The following is a 19833-nucleotide window of genomic DNA, read 5'->3' as shown; positions in this document are numbered from 1 at the left end:
TTTCTTCCTGTCTTCTCACCTCCCTCCTTCTTCCAGCCATTCCCCAGCCACTTATACTCGCATTACTTCCATCCTCCACGTTCAACAATTCCTTAAAGTGTTCTCTCCATCTGCTCACTTTTTCTCCCTCCTCCACTAGTAATCTACCTTTTTTATCTTTCACTCCCCTGCTAACTTCACTTCCACCCTGTCTTACTCTTTTCACCTCTTTCCAGAACATTTTCTTACAGTCCCTCCACTTTACACTCAAATTCCTTCCAAATTCCTCATCCACTCTCTTCTTACTCTCTCTTACTAATCTTTTCACCTCTCTCTTTCTTTCTACATATAACTCTCTCTTCCGCCTCTCAACTTCTTCCACGCCCCTATTTCTCATCCATTCATTGTATGCTTTCTTCTTTTGTGCCACAGCCTGTTTCACCTCTTCAGTCCACCACGCTGTTCCTTGCACCCCCCTCCGTCTTCTCTTCCTTCCACACACCACATCACATGCTGCACATATTTCTTCTGTAAATATTCTACACACACCTTCCACGTCCCCCATCTGCTCCAACTCATATTTGCCCAATCGTTCCTCCACTTCTCTCTTATACTCTGCCTTTTTCTCATCCTCTTGTAACCTTTCCACTCTCCTTGCAACCACTCCTTCCTCTCGTCTTTCCCTTCTTCTATTACTCCATCTTTCTTGAACTTTAACTCTGGCCACCACCAAGTAGTGGTCAGAAAGTCCACTCCCCCAACCTCTATAAACTCTTGCATCCAATATACATCTTCGCATCCTTTCATCCACACACACATAATCAATCATTGCCTTCCTTTCACTCAATTCACAACCCACCCTTCTCACCACTCGCCATGTATACCTGTGGATCATTTTATGCCTGAAGAGGGTATTGGCTATCACCAACCCCCTCCCAGCACAAATGTCCACTAACGCACTCCCATTCTCATCTATCTCAGCAGGCACACCCCACTCATCAACTATTCCATCCACCTTCACATTCCCAACTTTACCATTCATATCACCAATCAAAAACACTCTATCATTCCTTCCAAATTTTTCCATGCACACTTCTACATTTGTCCAGAACTCTTCTCTCACTCTTCTAGCACGATCTTGCGTTGGCGCATACACACACACAATCGCCCACATTTGTATTCCAACTTTCAACTTTACCCACACAATCCTTGATCCAACTGATCCATACTGTCTTATGCTCCTCTTCCATCTTTTACTCACAACTATACATACGCCTTCCTTTGCCCTCTCATTCTCACCTACTGCAGCACATATACCCCATCCATACTCCCATTCTCTCACACTTTCTTCTCTCCATTTTGTTTCAGTTATTCCACATACATCCACTTTCGCATCCTCAAGCACCTGGACAATCTCGCTCTCTTTCACCTCATCATTTGCTCCCCTTACATTCCACGTTCCAATTGCAATGTCCTTTGTCCGGTCCTTGGTCGTCAACGTTTGGTCAGTCCTTGTCCGAGGCTTATTGTTTGTTTTTTTAGTTAGTTGTTTTCCGGGGAGGGGCACTAACCCTCCGCCAACCCTTTTAGTCGCCTTTTACGACAAGCAGGGATACTGGGGGAGTATTCTTGACAAACCCCCCTACCCCCAGGGGGTAGTAAAAGTAATCTTGGTGTTTTTAATGCATCGAAAACTCAGTTCTTACATCTTCTGACTCTTCAAAAGCAACCACAAGAATATCCTCAAACTTTTAGCAATGCCCAACTCAATCCTGCATCATCTCTAAACATACCTGGGTTTTCACCCCCGCGGGATTTATCTCGGAACGATCAGAGTACCTCTCTTGTAAAATCTGCTTCCAAGAGATTAGGTGTGCTAAGCCGATGCCATGCCCTCTTCACTCCTGCACAGCTGCTGACTCTATACACGGGTTTTATTCACCCCTGTGTAGAGTACAACTCTCATGTGTGGGGAGGCTCCTCATTTAAAGTTGTTTTCTCAGCATTTTGTGTGTGTGTGTGTGTGTGTGTGTGTGTGTCCGACTCTGGGCATAGGCTTCACAGCCTGTTCTCAAGGCCCAGTAGTCCTCCTACATACCATACACCTCTACATGTCACCACTCCGGCGCTAACACCCACCGTCCATATTGAATACATGCAGGATTGTCTCATACAGGACTGGTTTATTAGTATTAGCAGGGGTATTTTTACATGTCGGCACTTCTTCTGGTAGATCAGTAAAGTTTGATTTCAGGAAATTCAAATCCTTAAACTGTTCCCTGCCCCAGCGGGGATTTGAACCTGGGTCCGGTAGGACTGCAGGCCACCTCTCTACCGATTGAGCCACCGCCTCCTGAAGTCAAAGGCTTCTTTTCTTATTATCTCTTCTCCTATTACTGGCTCCCTTCAGTCTCTATCTCTTTGTCACACTGTTACATCTTCCTCACTTCTCGTGCCTTTTCAATGGTCACTGCTCCTCTGAACAGTCTGCATGCATCCCATCACCACTACGGCCAGTGCGTAGCACCTGTCTAGCAACACACTCATCCCTTTTCTGTCCAGCTCTTTAATGTGAAAGTTAACCATTAACCCAGTCCTTCAAGTGTAAAATAAGTCAACTCTGGAACTGTCTTCATCTGTATTTCCTACTACCTATGACCTCCAGTCTTTTAAACAAAGTGTGTCCAGGCATCTCGAAATAAACTAGTTTTGAATTTAGTTATTACCTTGCCTTTTTCTCTGGAGAGAACAATTTGCGGACTTTTAGCTTTTGGTTCTTTCTTCCTTGGATAAGAAACTAACAACAGACCATTTATATTCAACTGATACTGGGTACAGAAACCTGAAGATATTGATCTTAGTTTCACTATCCATTTCATGGTCAGGATAACACTAATGTAGTCTTCTATTCCTGACTAAGCCTAACAATTTTATTCACCATAAAGTGAGTTACTGGAACCTGACCATTAGTAAAACCTAAACGTGTATCCTACTGACATTCAATGGTGCTGCTTTTCTCAACTTCTCGTAAAATAAGTAAAATATAGTAAAATTAGTAAAATTTACCATTCTGCAACATTTCACTTTCCTGGCACATATCACATAGTGTCTGGATTCCATTCTTCCAGAAAGTACAGTAACTCTGTGAATGAGTGAGTGAACGGGTGAGTGACACAATTAGGGACAAGCATGATTTTTGGTTGCCCTTGTAGCCGCAATAAAAACAGGGTTTATTTAAAGATGCATTTTGAAATCTTTACTAATGTGGCATCGTATCATCGAGTATCTGAATTACTGCAATTTAGATACAACTGTGTCAACCAAAAAAGATTTTTTTCAATAGCTCATTCAGAAGGATACAAAACAAGCAACTGCTACGTTATACTTTAAATCACATTTTTCTCCAGACAGTAACACATTAGGGCTACTGTGTCATAATTTTTTTTGTCAGTCTACTTCTCATTACTTTTCCGCATAATTTACCACCAGTATTGAACTGTAAGGGAAATTTTGAAACAACCGAAGCTATGGCCACACAGCTGTGTTTCATAGCTAATAACGTGGCTGTCCAAGGATGAAATGAGCACGGTGGCATCATCACTTCAAGGTAATAGTGTGATGAATGTTAGTTGCAACGAACCGGGTTCTTTTGCTGGCAACTACCATGACTGTAGTATTTCTTTGTAACTGTATTTGGGTAGAGCGATACACTACCACAAGGCTCTGCCAGATCCCATGCTGCCACATTCCACAGTTTACTACCTTAAAAGTGTCACACCTACACTATCACACATTGCAGACACATCACACATGGACACACTGCCAGACCTCACACTACCACTGCTACGCCTCACACATCCATACCTCACAATCCCATACGTCATCACACTGCCACAGTTCATATCTTTTCATACTTAGCGCCTGACACAGGTACAAGGAACAGTATTACATTTCACACTGTTACATCACATACTGTCACACCACGGACTTCATATGCCACACAGTAACACTTGTCATCCACGCTTAATACATCTCACACTGACGCATCTCACAGTACCACACCGCAACCTCCACGCCTCACACTTTTAAACATCACACTGTCACACCTCAGTATGTTACTCTACACACTGTCACATCACACGGACACATCACTTTCACGCATCACACAACGCCACACTTCTCATGGCCACAGTACACACTGCCGTACCACATACCGTCATAATTCACACAGACACACTTCACACTAAGACAACTCACACTGCCACAAGACATGCCGCCATACTACAGAGGTACACCTCATACACACTCACTTCATTCTGCCACACCTCTCACAGTTACACTACCATACCCCACTCTGTCACATTTCGAAGTGTCACAATACACATTGCCACACCATACCCTGCTACACCTCTAAGTCCCACAAAACATACAAGGACACCACACAGTTACACTGCCGTACTACGCACTGTCATACTTTATCACGCGGCCAGTCTTTTACTGCACAATGACATTTCTAACATCTTGTGTACTGGTATATACAGTATATCACTCTATATTGTTATATATTACCGAACTTTACAAAACATGTTGTAATACAGCGTAATAATACCAGACACCTAACAATAGTACTTTGTTTCCCACAAAAGGTTCCCACATCGTCCTCACATACTGGCAACGGCGGAACAAATCCCAACACAAACTGTGATGGAGGTGGATGACCCAGCGCAGCCTGGAGGCAAGAGGGTCATCGTCCAGGGACTCATGGACAATATGATGCAGCTCATGTCAAGAAGAATGAATTTCACGTAAGATGTACTATTTACTTTTCCATCACAATGATAATTATGATTATCATCAACAACGGCACTCCCATCATCATGAATGTCATCATCACCATCAACATTAGTATCACCTGCAGGATCAACATCAGCCTTACTATATTAAACTAGTTTACAGTAAGAAGGAAACCCACAAAGCAGAAGTGTAATCACCATTGTCCAGATATTTTAGGTTACACGTCCCTTCAGCGTCAATCATACCTAGAAAGTTCATCTACATGCTGATGTTTCCAAAGCCAGTATTATGATCCAATTTGTCACTGTTTTACTGTTTTGCCGCACACATCGCTTGGAGGAGATATTTCAACGTTTACTTAGTAACGAACTGAGAGAGAGAGAGAGAGAGAGAGAGAGAGAGAGAGAGAGAGAGAGAGCTGTTAGGGACATTAGGTGAGAGAAGGAAATACATGAGCAAAATAAAAGTTGGATATACACAAAGAGTAGGAAATAAAGCAATAGAAAATTGAGCAGTTATAGTGTTGTGAGGGTGTGTGGGGGGGGGGTCTGTGGGAGGCAAGAGATATCTGTAATCAGCTGGTTTATATGAGACGGAATGCTACGCTGGGTAATAAGTATTATTCATAACCTAGCCAATTAACTGTCTGCATGAGTTTATCACTACTTCCTTACACCGCCACAACCATTATTTTGATATGAAATATTCGCTTACTCCTCTCTGATGAAATATTCATTTTCTTGTTTCTTGCAACCTCCAGACGATTTTATTCAAAATAATGTTTACTGGTAAAGGGTTTTTCGTGTTGTTATTGTAGGCCTACTCTCCTTATTGCTTCCCTTTAGCCTCTATCCTTCTTCGCCAGACTGTTGCATCTTTATCTCTTTTCTGTCACTGCTTGAATGGTGCCTGCTCTTCTGAACTGTCTGCTTATCCTATATTATGGTAGGCGCGTAGTACCAGTCCAACAACAAACTCTCACCCTTTTTCTGTCCAGCTCTTTACTACGAGAGATAATCGATACTCCCAGTCCTTCATGTATGCAATATGTCAACTCTGGCAGTGTCATCTTCTGTCTGCATTCTCTTCTGCAATATGTCCAGGTATCTCAAAATAAAGGGTTCCATCGCCTTTGGTTCCTTAGTCCTCGCATTAAGAAAAAACGATATAAAACCTAGGGTTCGAAAAGGTGCTACTAACCGTAGACACAGTCTCTGAAAGTCGCAAGATTAAAGGTGAAAAAAAATTAACACGTCATCGGGCTGAAGAGCCTAGACTCTTGAGCCAGTTCAGTTTAACTCGTTACTCCCACCAAAGCATCATAATGTGAGTGATGTGTTCCAATAACAATCCTTTTATTCCTATCTACGCTCACTTTCAGTCACCAATCCTTACAAACACTTACAACTGTGTGAACAAAAGTGAAAAGGTGCTGCTTATTATTTAGAGACACTGCAGCCTCGCCTGCAGCTGAAATGTCAATTTTCCCAAAGTGCATTCTTTTGCTCCAGGTACTCCTACGTCAGAGCCGCCGACAGAAAATGGGGCGCCAGGCTAAACAATGGGTCGTGGACTGGCATGTTGGGTCTACTGATGAGGGAGGTAAGCCGTAAATATTCTGCGCTTCTCATTACTTTTATTTACTGTCTGCCTTACCTCATTTATGTGGTGTGGTGGTAGTGTGGTGGTGTTATGGTGTTGGCGTGGTGTGCGGTATTGAGATGGTGATGGTAAGGCGATTACGGTGCGTTGTGGTATATCTTTATTCGTGCTTGCGCTTGCTTCGCGAGCGAGGGTCTTGTATTTGATTGTGTGTGTGTGTGTGTGTGTGTGTGTGTGTGTGTGTGTGTGTGTGTGAACAAAATTACACAGTGTACATTCAGTTTTAATCAAAATTCATGGAAGGACTGGTGGTTAGCCTTTGACTAAACTTACTGCTCTTTAGAACAATAGGTCAAAGGTCAAGGTCACAGGGTTAGTCCAACGTTGATCTTGGGAAATCAACTTAAACAGTTTTTATCCCAAGCGAGACAAACGTTGGGGAAGGGTTCTAGCTTAGGGAAGAATGAAGAGTACTCAGTTTATATATCAACCGATCAGAGGTCAACATCACAGGGCTGGTCAAAGTGTGTAAACCGTTCTGATCGAAATTTAATCAAACTTGCTTAAAGGGTTGCAGGTTAGGAACAGAATAAACCTTTTTTTTTTTTTTTTTTTTTTAAGAACTGGCAAATGTGATGTCATAGAACAAAGGTCAAATAAATAAGTTTGTATCCATTTTTGATTAAACAGTGTCATAAGTAGACTGTTGCACCAGTCGAACAGGGAAGTACTTCCAAGGTGGATGGAAAGCTGATGAGAGGAAGATATGGAGCTCCCATATCATCAGCCCTCAGGACTAGCTTCTAACCTTCTTGTTTGGCTGAACTATTTCAGCATTTCAGTAACACAACAAGCATCCCAGCATGCTCTCCAATACAAGTTCCTCTAACTTTCATCACCAACCTTCATCCACATTACATACTACACTTCCTATTCATAATTTAAACACAAATGGCATCTCAACATCAAGCCTTGGAGTCCTGGGGGGGGGGGGAGATCAAAGGCCCAACCATCCGTCCTTCTCCCGTTGAAACCATTGTATGACCATTCTTCTTTACTTCTGCAACAATCACGGCCTTTCCTCTAACTTTCTGGCAGTTGAACTCCAGATCACCTCTTTTAAACGTCACCTTCTCGTCGTCACCGAGACTCTACTGTCTGAGGAAACTCTTCTCTGTATCCTGCTACTTTCTCTATACTCACTTCAAGGAAAAAGGTGGCTGTTATGTACTATATATGTATACATCATATCTTGCTCTCGTACTCCTGAACTAGAATCTTCTGAATTCTCTACTCTCTGGCTTCAATTATCCTGTCATTCCCTGACTAAATATATCTGTGCTGGTTACTCATCCCTTAATTCTACTGACTCTGAAAAATTCTTTGACTATTTAACTTCTAAGATGGAATACATCCTGTCAGTTTCTTCTTTCTCTGAAATCTCCGTTCTTGGTGATTTCAATATTCACCACCATTTTTGGCTCTCCTCTCCTTTCACTGCTCCATCTGATTAACAAGCCTACATTTTCTCTGTCCTTAATGACCTAGAGAAGATTGTACAGCACTCTAATCACATCCCTGACGGCCTTGGAAAGAGTTCCAACATACTTGGCCTATTCCTTAAAACTAATCTTTCTGCTTATGATGTTAATCTTTTCTCTCTATTGGGTTCTTACGATTACAACCTAATCACCTTAACATGTCTTGTTGCTTCAGTAAGGCCTGTGGATCCTCTCAAGAAATGGCAATTGTGGCACTTTGGAGCTGCTCACTGGGAGGCTTTCAAACAGTACTTCTTTGATTTTCCATGGAATGATTATTGCATCTATGACCAAGAGCAATCTCAGTAAGCCTTGTACATTAAGGAGGTTATTTTCTCGGGCATGGAAGCATACATTCATTTCTCTTATCCTGTGACTAATGAAAAAATAAAAATTGTTTTAATCACGCTTGTTCTAATGTATCCACAACAAGGAAAGGGGCTGGAAAAGGTAACAGCCAACCCACCCCTTAATCTCATCTATGTTTCTTCCCGGAACTGCTAAGTCTGTTCTTCGCTCTGCTAAAAATAAATTTTATTCGTATTAAATGTTCTGAAATCTGCTACTCAAATTCTTCCCACTCCATCTAGCACCATGCTAAGAACCTTTCTGACAACTTTAATCCATCATCCTACCCTCCTGTTTTCCACTCTGATGGTACTGTAGCTATTTCTTCTACAGATGAAGCAGAACTCTTTGCTCAGACTTCCTCCTCCAATTCCACTTTAAATGATTCCGGTGCTGTTCCTATATCACTTACCCCCTCTGGCTTCCTTATGGCTGGCAAAATTTTTTCAATTAATGTGTTTTCTCCCATCACTGGCCCCAATACTAACCTGGCATATAGGACTGATCGGGTCCCCCCTGTTGTCCTCAAAACCTGTGATTCTGTGCTTACACCCTGCCTCTTTTGCCTTTGTATGTCAGCTTGTATCTTTTCTTTTTGCCGGAAGTTTGCTGTCATTCACCCTGTCCCAAAGAAGAGTGACCATTCCCAGCTTTCTAAATATCGCCCAATTGCTTCAACATCCTGTATTTCAAAAGTTTTTAAATCTTTCCAATCGTCAGTATGGGTTCTGCCACGGATGCTCCACTTTCGATCTTCCCACCTACCTTCAGACCCCCGGTCATCCTCCTTTCGGGATTTTGGCAAAAGCTTTGTCATTGCACTTGACATCTCAGAGTCTTTCGATCGAAACTGGCATAAGTCTTTATTTTCCAAATTGCCTTCATACGGTTTCTATCCTTCTCTCAGTGCTTTCATCTTTAGCTTCTTAGCTGGTCGTTCTATAGCTGCTATTGTAGATGGCCACCATTCTTCTCCTATAGCTTATAACAGTGATGCTTCTCAGGGCGTTTCCGTATCACCAACTCTCTTCCTTCTTTTCATCAGTGACCTTCTATACTGTACATCTAAGCCTATCCACTCATACACTGATGGCTCCACTCTTCACATTTCCATTTTCATCTCGTGGTGTCCCTCTCAACAGTTACTTCAACAAACAAAGTATGAGGTTATGGCACTCCTAATGTCTGGTTTGGCTCATATCTCTGATTAGGTTAAAAATAACCTTGTTGTTTTTAATGCATCCAAAACTCAGTTCTTACATCTTTAACCCGCGCCGTCCCGAGGACGTACTTCCACGTCCTCACGTTTTGTCACAGCTAATCCCGAGGACGTACTTCAACGTCCTGCAATTGCAAGGTTCATAATTTCCACAATTTTCAATTTTCGCGAGTCATTTTTGGTACGTATACACGGGACACCTTCCTCAACAAGATGCCAGGCAGAGACAATGCCTTACCCAGCATGACCTCCTCCCCCCCCTGCATGCCCTTTTCTCAGCAATTCACCTGTTATCAGTGACCTGGCCAGTATAGCCATGTCATGCCACGGTACGAAATTCAGTGCCAGAGTGATTCCCCAATCAATGACAATGTGGAGGACAAACTTTACATAGCATTAGAGTAAGAAACAGTTAGAAATGATGATCAGGTAATGTGGCAAAAAAAGGTCAGGTATTAGTGAGTGAAACAATGCTTATAATGCCTATATTACTGCTTGAAAACCAATATACTCTTGTACTACATATAAATTCGTAACAGTAAATAAATAAATACCGTTTATGAGTGGTGTGAAATAGTTATCCTCCCATAGAACTCGTTTTCTTTGGTGCCAGCCTGATAGAAAACCCAGTAAGGTAAGGAGGCTCTCCTACCTGTAATGAGTATTTTAAACCTCAGGTGAGCGATTTCTCTATGAATTTTCGATGTTTCTCACCAAAAGCGAAAGTTTTAGCAAAAAAAAAAAGGGTCGAAAAATGGTCGGGATTGGGGGGTTCCAGTGGTCAAAAAGTGGTCGGGACGGGGCGGGTTAAACCCGACAAAATCTTCCCCAGGAGTATCCACTAATTTTTAACTATATCCAGCTCAATCGCGCATGATCTTGGGGTTTCATTCTCTCGGGATTTATCTTGGAAGGATCATATTAACTAACATGTGAAATATGAGTCCAAGAGCTTAGGTGTGCTAAGCCAGCTCCACGCCTTCTTTACCCCAGCACAGTTGGTTACTTCATACATGGGTTGTATCCACCTCTGTGTAGAGTACAACTCTTATGTGTTAGGAGGCTCCCCACATACAGCTCTTCTGTACAAGAAGGAATCAAAGGATTTTTGTCTCATTAAATCTCCTTCTCTTACTGGCTCCCTTCAACCTTTGTCTCTTTGTCACACTGGTGCACCTTTATCATTTTTCTATTACTGCTGCAATGGTCACTGCTCCTCTGAACCACCTGTTTGCAATACTATGGCTGGTGAGTAGCATCGATCCAGCACCAAACTCTCATCCCTTTTCTGCCCAACTCTTATGCAATAGTTAACCATTACTCTCAGGCCTTCATGTAAGCAACTGGTCAACTCTGGGACAATCTCCCTCTGTGTGTATTTCGTACTGCCTATGGCCTCCAGTCTTTTGAGCACCGAGTGTCCCGGCATCTCCAAATGATTGGATCTTGAATTTGGCTTTATGTTAACTTGTTTTTGCTTTTTCTTGGAGGGAACAACTATGCAGGCTTCAGGCCATTGGTTCTTTCTTCCTAGCATAAAAATGTAAAGGGTATAGGGAAAAGTTAGAGGTCATGCTCATATTGAGTTGGCTGGAACCAAACTCGGTGGAACGGTTACGGGTCAGACAAGAACACTAAGATTCATTTGAGAACAATCAGTCAAAGGTCTATGTCACAGGGAAAGGTAAATATTCGAACTGTGTGTCTGTGTGAATAACATAAATTAATTCTGATCCTATTTGCATCAGAATTGGTGGATGAGTTGACGATTAAGCTAGAGGTTGACCTCTTGTTTCTTAGAACAATAGGTCAGTGGTCATTGTCACATTGACAAAGTCAACTTAACCTGTTTTTTTTTTTTTTTTCTAATATATGCCAAGTATTGTGGATGGACACAGATTAAAAGAAGGATAAGGAAATTGGATTTTAAGAATAATTCAAAGTTCAAAGTGATGAATGGTCAAAGGTCAAGGTCACTGAGCAAAGTCAGCTCAGACAGTTTTGATCTGATCTGAACTAAATTGAGTCGAAGGGTTAAAGGTTAGTAATAAAAGCGGTAACATTTATTCGAAGATCTCTTAATGATCAAGACTGCAGAGAAAAGTAAAATATTTGGCTTTTAGACCACTTGATGGGTGTGGGTGTTGCACTTTCTGAGTGCTCCTACTTGTTGAAAATTGTTTTCTTTTGATTTAATAACATTCTGTAATCATCTTGAAGGAACAGAAATCTTGGTAACTTGTAATGAATGAATCCAAATTGTTACTGTACCGGGATGTAACAAAACAGAGCATATTGAAAAAAAAAAATAATAATAATAATAAAGAATACACTTACCTCAGGATTGACAGATTCGTTCTTTGTAAACAATATCTGTCTGTCTGTCTGTCTGTTTTTATGTCTATATGTGTGCGATTTTGTGTAATGGCAGGAAGATAAGGTGTCTTAGGTCCACAATGAGTGGGGCTGGGAAGAGACAGACACGCACTAGATTGTTGGCTCTTAAAACAGAAAGCAACACATAGTTTATCATGGCTCATACTTTTTTTTTTTCTCACAACGTTTTACATTATGCCAATGCTGAGTCATAATATTAATATGTATTTTAGTTCACTATTTTTTATGTCTGCTAAACTTTTCTTAATCCATCATGACCCAAAAGAGCAGGGATTAAGCATTGCAACAGATGATTATGCATGGAAACAGCATCTCTCACCGCACTTTTTACAATATCTCACACATAGTGGACACTTCTGGGCGTTGGTCAATCACAAATCATTTATTCTGGGACAATAATTCCAGAATTTATGCTAAGCAACAGCTTATAGCTCATGATACAAATGTCCAGTGCACCACAAGACCTATTCACACTAGATACCACAAAAGACTTTGGCTCAGAGTAGTTGCTCACAGGGAGTTTGGAATGATTTAATCATGTCCGTGCCGTAATGCATGCCCGTGTTTTTGTTTGTGTATTTTTTAGGACAAAACAACAAGCTGTGTCTGGTGGGGTGCTCAAATTTCAGTCATATTTATCCACCAGTAAAGCTGCAAATGTAAAGAACGATTAAGTGCATTCTATCTCTCAAGGCAAGTTTTTTGCTAAGTAAAAAAAAAAAAGGGGGGGAGGGGGCATTTCAGCATTTACGTCCCTCATAATGGTAACTTGATAAATGCTGGAATAGTTCCATCTATCAGTCACACAGGTCTTTACTACCATGTAAGGACCGGAGCAGGCTGGGGGTAGGCTAATTAGTTTCATTTCAGGCATTATGAGAGCTACAAACCCCAACTAACCCTCGGATTTATAACCTTGTTAGTCATATCTGGTTACAGTACTTTAACCCGAGATGTCCCATCGACGTATGGATACGTTGCAACATTTTGCATTTGCCAGTCCCGACGACATACTGGTACGTCGCGCAATTGCAAGGTTCATAATTTGCACAATTTTCAATTTTCACGCATGATTTTCCGTATGTATACAAGGGACACCTTCCTCTATTCCTGTACAAGATGCCAAGCAGGGACAATGCCTTACACTGCATAACCTCCCCCCCCCTACACGGCATTGTCTCAGCAATTCACCTGTTACCAGTGACCTGGCCAATAAAGACATTCAGGGCCAGAGTAATTCCCCAATCGATGACAATGTGGAGGACAAAGTTTACATAGCATTAGAGGAAGAAACAGTCAGAAATGATGATCAGATAATGTGGCAAAAAAAGGTCAGGTATGGTGATGAGTTAGTGAGTGAAACAATTCTTATAATGCCTATATTGCTGTTTGAAAACCAATATACTCTCGTACAACATATAAATTCGTACCAAGTAAATAAATAAATACCGTTTATAAGTGATGTAAAATAGTTACCCTCCCATAGAACTCGTTTTCTTTGGTGCCAGCCAGTTAGAAAACTCAGTAAGGTAAGGAGGTACTTCTACCTGGATCGAATATATTAAACCTCAGGTGAGCAATTTCTCTATGAATTTTCAATGTTTCTCACCAAAAGCGGAAGTTTTATCCAAAAAAAAATTTTCTAAAATACCTCGGGATTGGGGGGTGTCGGAGGTGCAAAATAGCTCGGGACGTGACGGGTTAACCGTCTAGACCACCAGGAGATCCTGTGCTTATACAGTTACCACCTGTTGGAGTAAATGGCTTTGTGGGGTACTTGTACCTCACTATTATAGTCAAATGAATATTGCATCACATACAGTAAGTGTATGTTGAATGCCCTCACAAAAAGAAAGATGCAGAAGTTAACCTGTCACGTCCTGGCTGATTTCTTGCCAAAGACCACCCCAATCCCATCATATTTTCAAAACAAATTTTCTTGGCTCAAACCTCTGCTTTTTATGAGAACATTGGAAAATACAAAAAAAGTGCTTACCTGAGCTTATTAGTGTGCTATACAGGTGTCCCTCCGAACACCTGGTACCGTCTTCTCTGTGCATGCGCTGCTGCTGTCACGCTTTCTATGGTAGGGGTAACTATTGCAAACCACTCAGGATAGGTAGATATTTGTTCATTTGGGACGAATTTATATGTAGTACAAGAATATATAGGTTTTCACACAATAATATAGGCGGTGTAAGCATTGTTTCACTCACCGAACACATCAACATACCGCACCTTCCTTGGCGAGGTACCTCCTCATCACTGCTGCTTGTTTCTTCCTACGGCGCCATGTAATCTTTGTCCTCCACATCGTCATCGATTGGGGAATCACTCTCGCCTGTGAAGGCATCAAGGGCGGCTTGAATTTCGTCATCGGAGAGACCGCAGTGGTACGTATCTTTACTGGCCAGGTCACTGGTAACAGGTGAGTTGCCGAGACAATGGTGCGCAGGGGTCACATGGGGTCAGGCAGTGATGCCGCCTGGCAGCTAATAGAGGAAGATCTCCCACACATGGCTACCAAATATCACCTGTGAAACTTGAAAAATGTACAAATGATGGACCTCTAAAATGTACTGGTACATCACTGGGTCTCAGCATGAAAAAAAGTTATGATGTACCCATACGTCGCCAGGATGCGATGGTTAAACATGTGCGACATAGCCAAGATTGCAAGGGCTTGAATGATGAGTGAATGAGTGCCTAGCTCATTTCACTAAACATGGTGTTGACAGTTTTTCCCACTCGTGCTCTCTCCTTGCTGGTTTTTGGATCATATTTCAGCTCATCCTCAGATGGGAGTAGGAGGTCAGGATGATGAACAAAAGCCAGGAAATAAAAGACAGTGCAAAAATTCCTTTGGTTCTTATTATAACAACAAATATTTTTTCATGCAAGGAAGAAGGAACCAAAGGCTAGGAGCCTGCAAACCATTCCTTCCATGAAAAAACAAAAAAAAACAATACAAAAGAGAGCCAGATTCAAGATCCGTTCATTTTGAGATGCCTGGACACACTGCGTTTGAAAGACTGGAGATCATAGGAAGTAGGAAATACAGACAGGGGGAGACAGTTCCAGAGTTGACCTGTTGCACAAATGAAGGACTGGGAGTAACAGTTAACTCTTGCATTAGCGAGTAGGAGAGAAAAGGGATGAGAGTTTGTTGCTAGAAAGGTGCTACACGCACTTCGTAGAGGTGGAGGGATGCAAGCAGATGGTTCAGAGGAGCAGTGACCATTGAAGTTGCGATAGAAAAAGAGATAAAGATGCTACAGTGTGGCGAAGAGACAGAGATTGAAGGGAGCCAGTAAGAGGAGGAGAGTTAATGAGACGAAAACCCTCTGACTCCACCCGATTGTGAAAAGCTGTATGTGGGGAGCTTCCCCACATATGAGAGTTGTACTCTACACAAGAGTGAATAAAACCCGTGTATAAAGTCAACAACTGTGCAGGGATAAAGAAGGTACAGAGTCAGCTAACCACACCTAATCTCTTGGAGGCAGATTTTACAAGAGATCCAATATCATCTTTCCAAGATAAGTCCCGAGTGAATGAAACCCCAAGCATGTTCAAGGTTGATGCAGGATTGAGCTGGATATTATTAAAGATTAGTGGGTACTCCTGTGGAAGATTTTGTCAGGTTGATAGGTGTAAAAACTGAGTTTTTGATGCATTAAAAACAACAAGATTATTTTTACCCCAGTCAGAGATACGAGCTAAGTCAGACATTGGGTGTGCCTTAGCCTCATACCTTGTTCGTTGAAGTAACTGCTGAGATGGACATTGTGGGAACCGAATGCAAGGGTGAATGGTGGAATCATCAGCGTACGAGTGGATATGGTTAGATGTACAGCTTAGAAGTTCATTGAAGAATAAAAGGAAGAGAGTTGGTGATAGGACAGAGCCCTGGGGAACACCACTGTTGACAGATCTGGGAGAAGAATAATGGCTGTCTACAACAGCAGGTATAGAACGACTATAAAGGAAGCTATAGATGAAGGCACAGATAGAAGGATAGAAACCGTAAGAGGGCAGTTTGGAAATTAAAGATTTATGCCAGACTCGATCGAAAGCCTTTGAGATGTCAAGCGCAATGGCAAAGCTTTTACAAAAGTCCCGAAATAAGGAAGACCAGGAGTCTGAAAAGTAGGTGAGAAGATCGCCAGTGGAGCGTCCCTGACGGAACGCATACTGATGATTAGAAAGAAGGTTGCGATAGGAAAGATGCTTTAAATTTTCTGTTGAGAATAGACTCAAAAACTTTTGAGACACAGAATGTTAAGGCAATTGGACGATAGTTAGAGGGTTGGGAATGGTCACCCTACTTTGGGACTGGCCGAGTGAGAGCAAACTTCCAGCAAGAAGGAAAGGTACAAGTTGAAAGACAAAGGCGAAAGAGTTTACCTAGGCAGGGTGTAAGCACAGAAGCACAGTTCTTGAGGAAAACAGGAGGGAGTCCATCAGGCCCATATATCTTGTTAGTATTGAGGCCAGTGATGGCAGAAAATACATCAGTTGAAGAAATTTTAATGTCAGCCATGAGGAACTCAGAGAGGGAAAGTGATGGAGGAACAGCACTGGAATCATCTAAAGTGGAATTGGAGGAGAAAGTCTGAGCAAAGAGATCTGCTTTATCAGTAGAAGAAATAGCTACAGAGCCATCAAAGTAGAAAAGAGGAGGGAGGATGATGAGGTACAGTTGTTAGAAAAGGTTTTTGGCAAGGTGCCAGAAGGAGTGGGAAGGAATCGAGTTGTAGAGTTGAGAAAATTTAGTACAGATGAAATTATTTTTAACAGAACGAAGAACAGACTTAGCACGATTGCAGGCAGAAACATAAAAAAGATATGATTCAGGGAGGTTTGGCTCTGATACCTTTTATAGGCCCTCTCCTTTTTGTGGACAGCATTAGAACAAACGTGATTAAATTAAGGCTTTCTTGCATTAGTCAAACGATATGAGAAGGAAATGATGCTTCCATGCCCAAGAGAATAACCTCCATAATGCGCAAGGCACGCCCAGATGGCTCCCTGCCATATAAATAATAATCATTCTAGGGAAAATCAAAGAAGTACTGCCTGAGGGCCTCCCAATCTGCAGCTGCAAAGTGCCACAGTTGACGTTTCTTTAGAGGGTCCACAGGCGGTACCAGAGTGATAGGACAGGTTAAGGTAATAAGGTTGTGATCGGAAGAGCCCAATGGAGAGGAAAGATTAACAGTGTAAGCAGAAGGTTTAGTTGTATGGAAGAGGTCAGGTATGTTGAAGCTCTCTCCAAGGCAGTCAGGGATATGGGTAGGGTGCTGTACAAGCTGCTCTAGGTCATTAAGGATAGAAAAGATGTAGGCTTGTTCACCAGGTGGATCATTGTAAGGAGAGGAGAACCAAAGATGCTGGTGAACATTGAAATCTCCTAGAATGGAGATTTCAAAGATAGGGGAAATGGATAGAAGTTGTTCCATCGTAGAAATAAGATAGTCAAAGAATTTTTCATAGGCAGTAGAATTAGGGGATAAGTTAACAGCACAGATATATTTAGTCAGAGAATGACAGGAAGGCTGAAGCCAGAGAGTAGAGAATTCAGAAGAATCAAGTTCAGGAACACAGAGCCAGATAAGTTGTTGCGTACATATACACAACAGCCACCTTTGGTTTGAAATGAGTATAAATTAGGAGGATACAGAAAAAGGTTTGCTATCAGTTGCCTCAGACAGCTGAGTCTCAGCTAAGAAGACAGGGTGAGGTTTAGAGAAGGAGAGGTGGTATAGGCATTAATATAGTGATAGCAAAATATGTAATAGTTATAGGCATTAATATAATCATAGCACAATATGTAATAAGGCTTTGGATATGTCTGGTGCATCAGGCCCAGACTACCAAGAATGTCAAACACATGATGTATATCAGACACATGATAAAAACATCACCGGGCCCAGACTACACTGTACACATGATGAAAACATCACCGGGCCCAGACTACCAACAGTGTCAAATAAATGATGTGAACATCGCCTGGCCCAGACTACCAAGAATGTCAAACATATGATATCAACATCTTCTGGCCCAGACTACCAAGAATGCCAAACACATGATGTATGTCAAACACATGATAACCACAATACTAGAAGAGTGTCATACACTATACACACAAATATACACACACGTCAGCCAGCTGGACACCAGGAAGTGATTAATACCCAGAAATCAGGAGTAGGAGCGAGTAGGAGATTGGGGAAGAGTAGGAGATAGGCAGTAGAGTAGGAAGTTCGCAGCCAGCAAGAGATTAAGCTGTCACTCTGACAATCAGTGGGTCACGTCACTGTCCCTCACACAAGTGCAGGGGTAGGTAGTGAACAATACAATTGTCACAATAAAACCCCTTAACCCCAGCGTGTCTCTACCTCATCTCCACTTACGATACAAGATAGACAGGGGGGAAAGGGGTTGATACAGAGAAGGAGCTACGTCGAGACTAGAGAGATAAAACCTTCGCAATGAATGTAAAGCTAGACTGATAGGCCGTGCAATATGCATAAATTTCATTACATACACATACTTAACCATAGATAACCCGGATAATATAGTCTTAAGCAAACGTATTTCCGATTTCAGGAAGTAGACTTGGCCCTGGGTCCACATGCATTTGGCTGGTCAAGATATGAGTGGATGGATTTCTCACGATATCTGTCGCAAATTGAATACAAAATTTTAGCTGCCCGTGCTCGTCCTGAGGTTGACCCGTGGAGCTTTTTTCTACCTCTGTCGCCACTGGTGTGGGCTTCCGTGATGATGGCGCTATTGGTAGTGATCACTATCATGATGCTCTTGCCAGCCTGCCTTCCCACTAGCACACAACACACAGCCAGGCGGGACACGAATATGTTTAACTGTGTTCGGGTTCTTCTCCAGGAAGGTAACATTCACGACATCTCTAAGCAGAAATAAAGTTTGGTGGAAGAGTTGGTTGGACACAAGATCCCAAGTTAATGTGTAGTCAGGGAACATAGTATTACCCTAGTTTTGTCCGAATATTATTTAATACAGTACTAGCAAAGCATAACCAAAGGTTTAACTGAAGCAATGTTCATCGCTAACTCATGGCCTTTTTTCATTTCTTCAACAAACTAAACAAGATATTTCTCTAATTTTACAGATAAGACTAATAATAATCCTTTTGCACGTCTGGGTTACCCAATTAATCAAGTCATAGTGATATATCTATTCTAGATTATCACTGATAAGTTCAGGTACATCTCTTTAGGTATTTTGCACAGTATGATATGTATACACAACTCCTCTCATCTCTGCATGCAATGAAATTGTTTTGTGTCGAAACAGACATCCGAACAACTACAGGATGGTGGTGGTGGGAACGAGTGGCGCTGGGGGTGTGGATGCTGATGATATTGGTGCTGACACAGAGCTACACTGGCAACCTTATGTCCCTCCTGGCAGTCAGACACATCAGTAATCCTTATGAAGACCTCAGAGACGTACTTGACTCTGGCGTTGGGATAATTCTTTGGGAACATAATGTCAATACTCCGTATTTTCGGGTAAGCGTTGTAGTTAAAGCCCCTTTCTGAAAAATCCCTTATTCCTCGAAGCCAACATTAATACCACCAAAAATCAGAGCATGTGCTCTGCAATAACCTAGAAGTTTGTTAGATGTTTTTACGTATATATATTTTTTCTTTATACAAATTTCATCAGTCTGTGAGAATATAAAAAGTTAAACAAATATCTGAAAAATATTTGTATTAATTTTTATATTTTCTTTTAACTGTTCAGTACACTACATGGCCATTACACATCACACTATATAAAATAATATAAAGTGGTGACTAATCAGTATCTAGCCACGTAGTACCCTGCGAGGGGGATTGGGAGCATCAGTACCAAACATCAGGTCCTTTCCAGGTGACGCATAAATGAGATGTCCTTGACCTTCTC

At 41.8% G+C, this 19833-nt stretch overlaps 1 protein-coding gene across 1 annotated transcript in view; it reads left to right on the top strand.

Annotated features, from left to right (window-relative positions):
- The window catches only part of LOC145407473 (glutamate receptor-like), a 46562-nt gene extending 27737 nt beyond the window's left edge, over positions 1-18825 (top strand). Inside the window, exons 3-5 of the mRNA XM_080278406.1 lie at positions 4626-4784; positions 6285-6375; positions 18493-18825. Of these exons, the coding sequence (XP_080134532.1) occupies positions 4626-4784; positions 6285-6375; positions 18493-18825 (583 nt within the window). The remainder of the gene's footprint in view (positions 1-4625; positions 4785-6284; positions 6376-18492) is intronic.
- The last annotated feature ends 1008 nt before the right edge of the window (positions 18826-19833 follow it).

This window comes from Coenobita brevimanus, chromosome 8, assembly GCF_032717465.1.
Source record: "Coenobita brevimanus isolate Jiangsu-jjx chromosome 8, ASM3271746v2, whole genome shotgun sequence".
NCBI lineage: Eukaryota > Metazoa > Arthropoda > Malacostraca > Decapoda > Coenobitidae > Coenobita > Coenobita brevimanus.
This window is presented reverse-complemented; position numbering and strand designations above follow the sequence as displayed.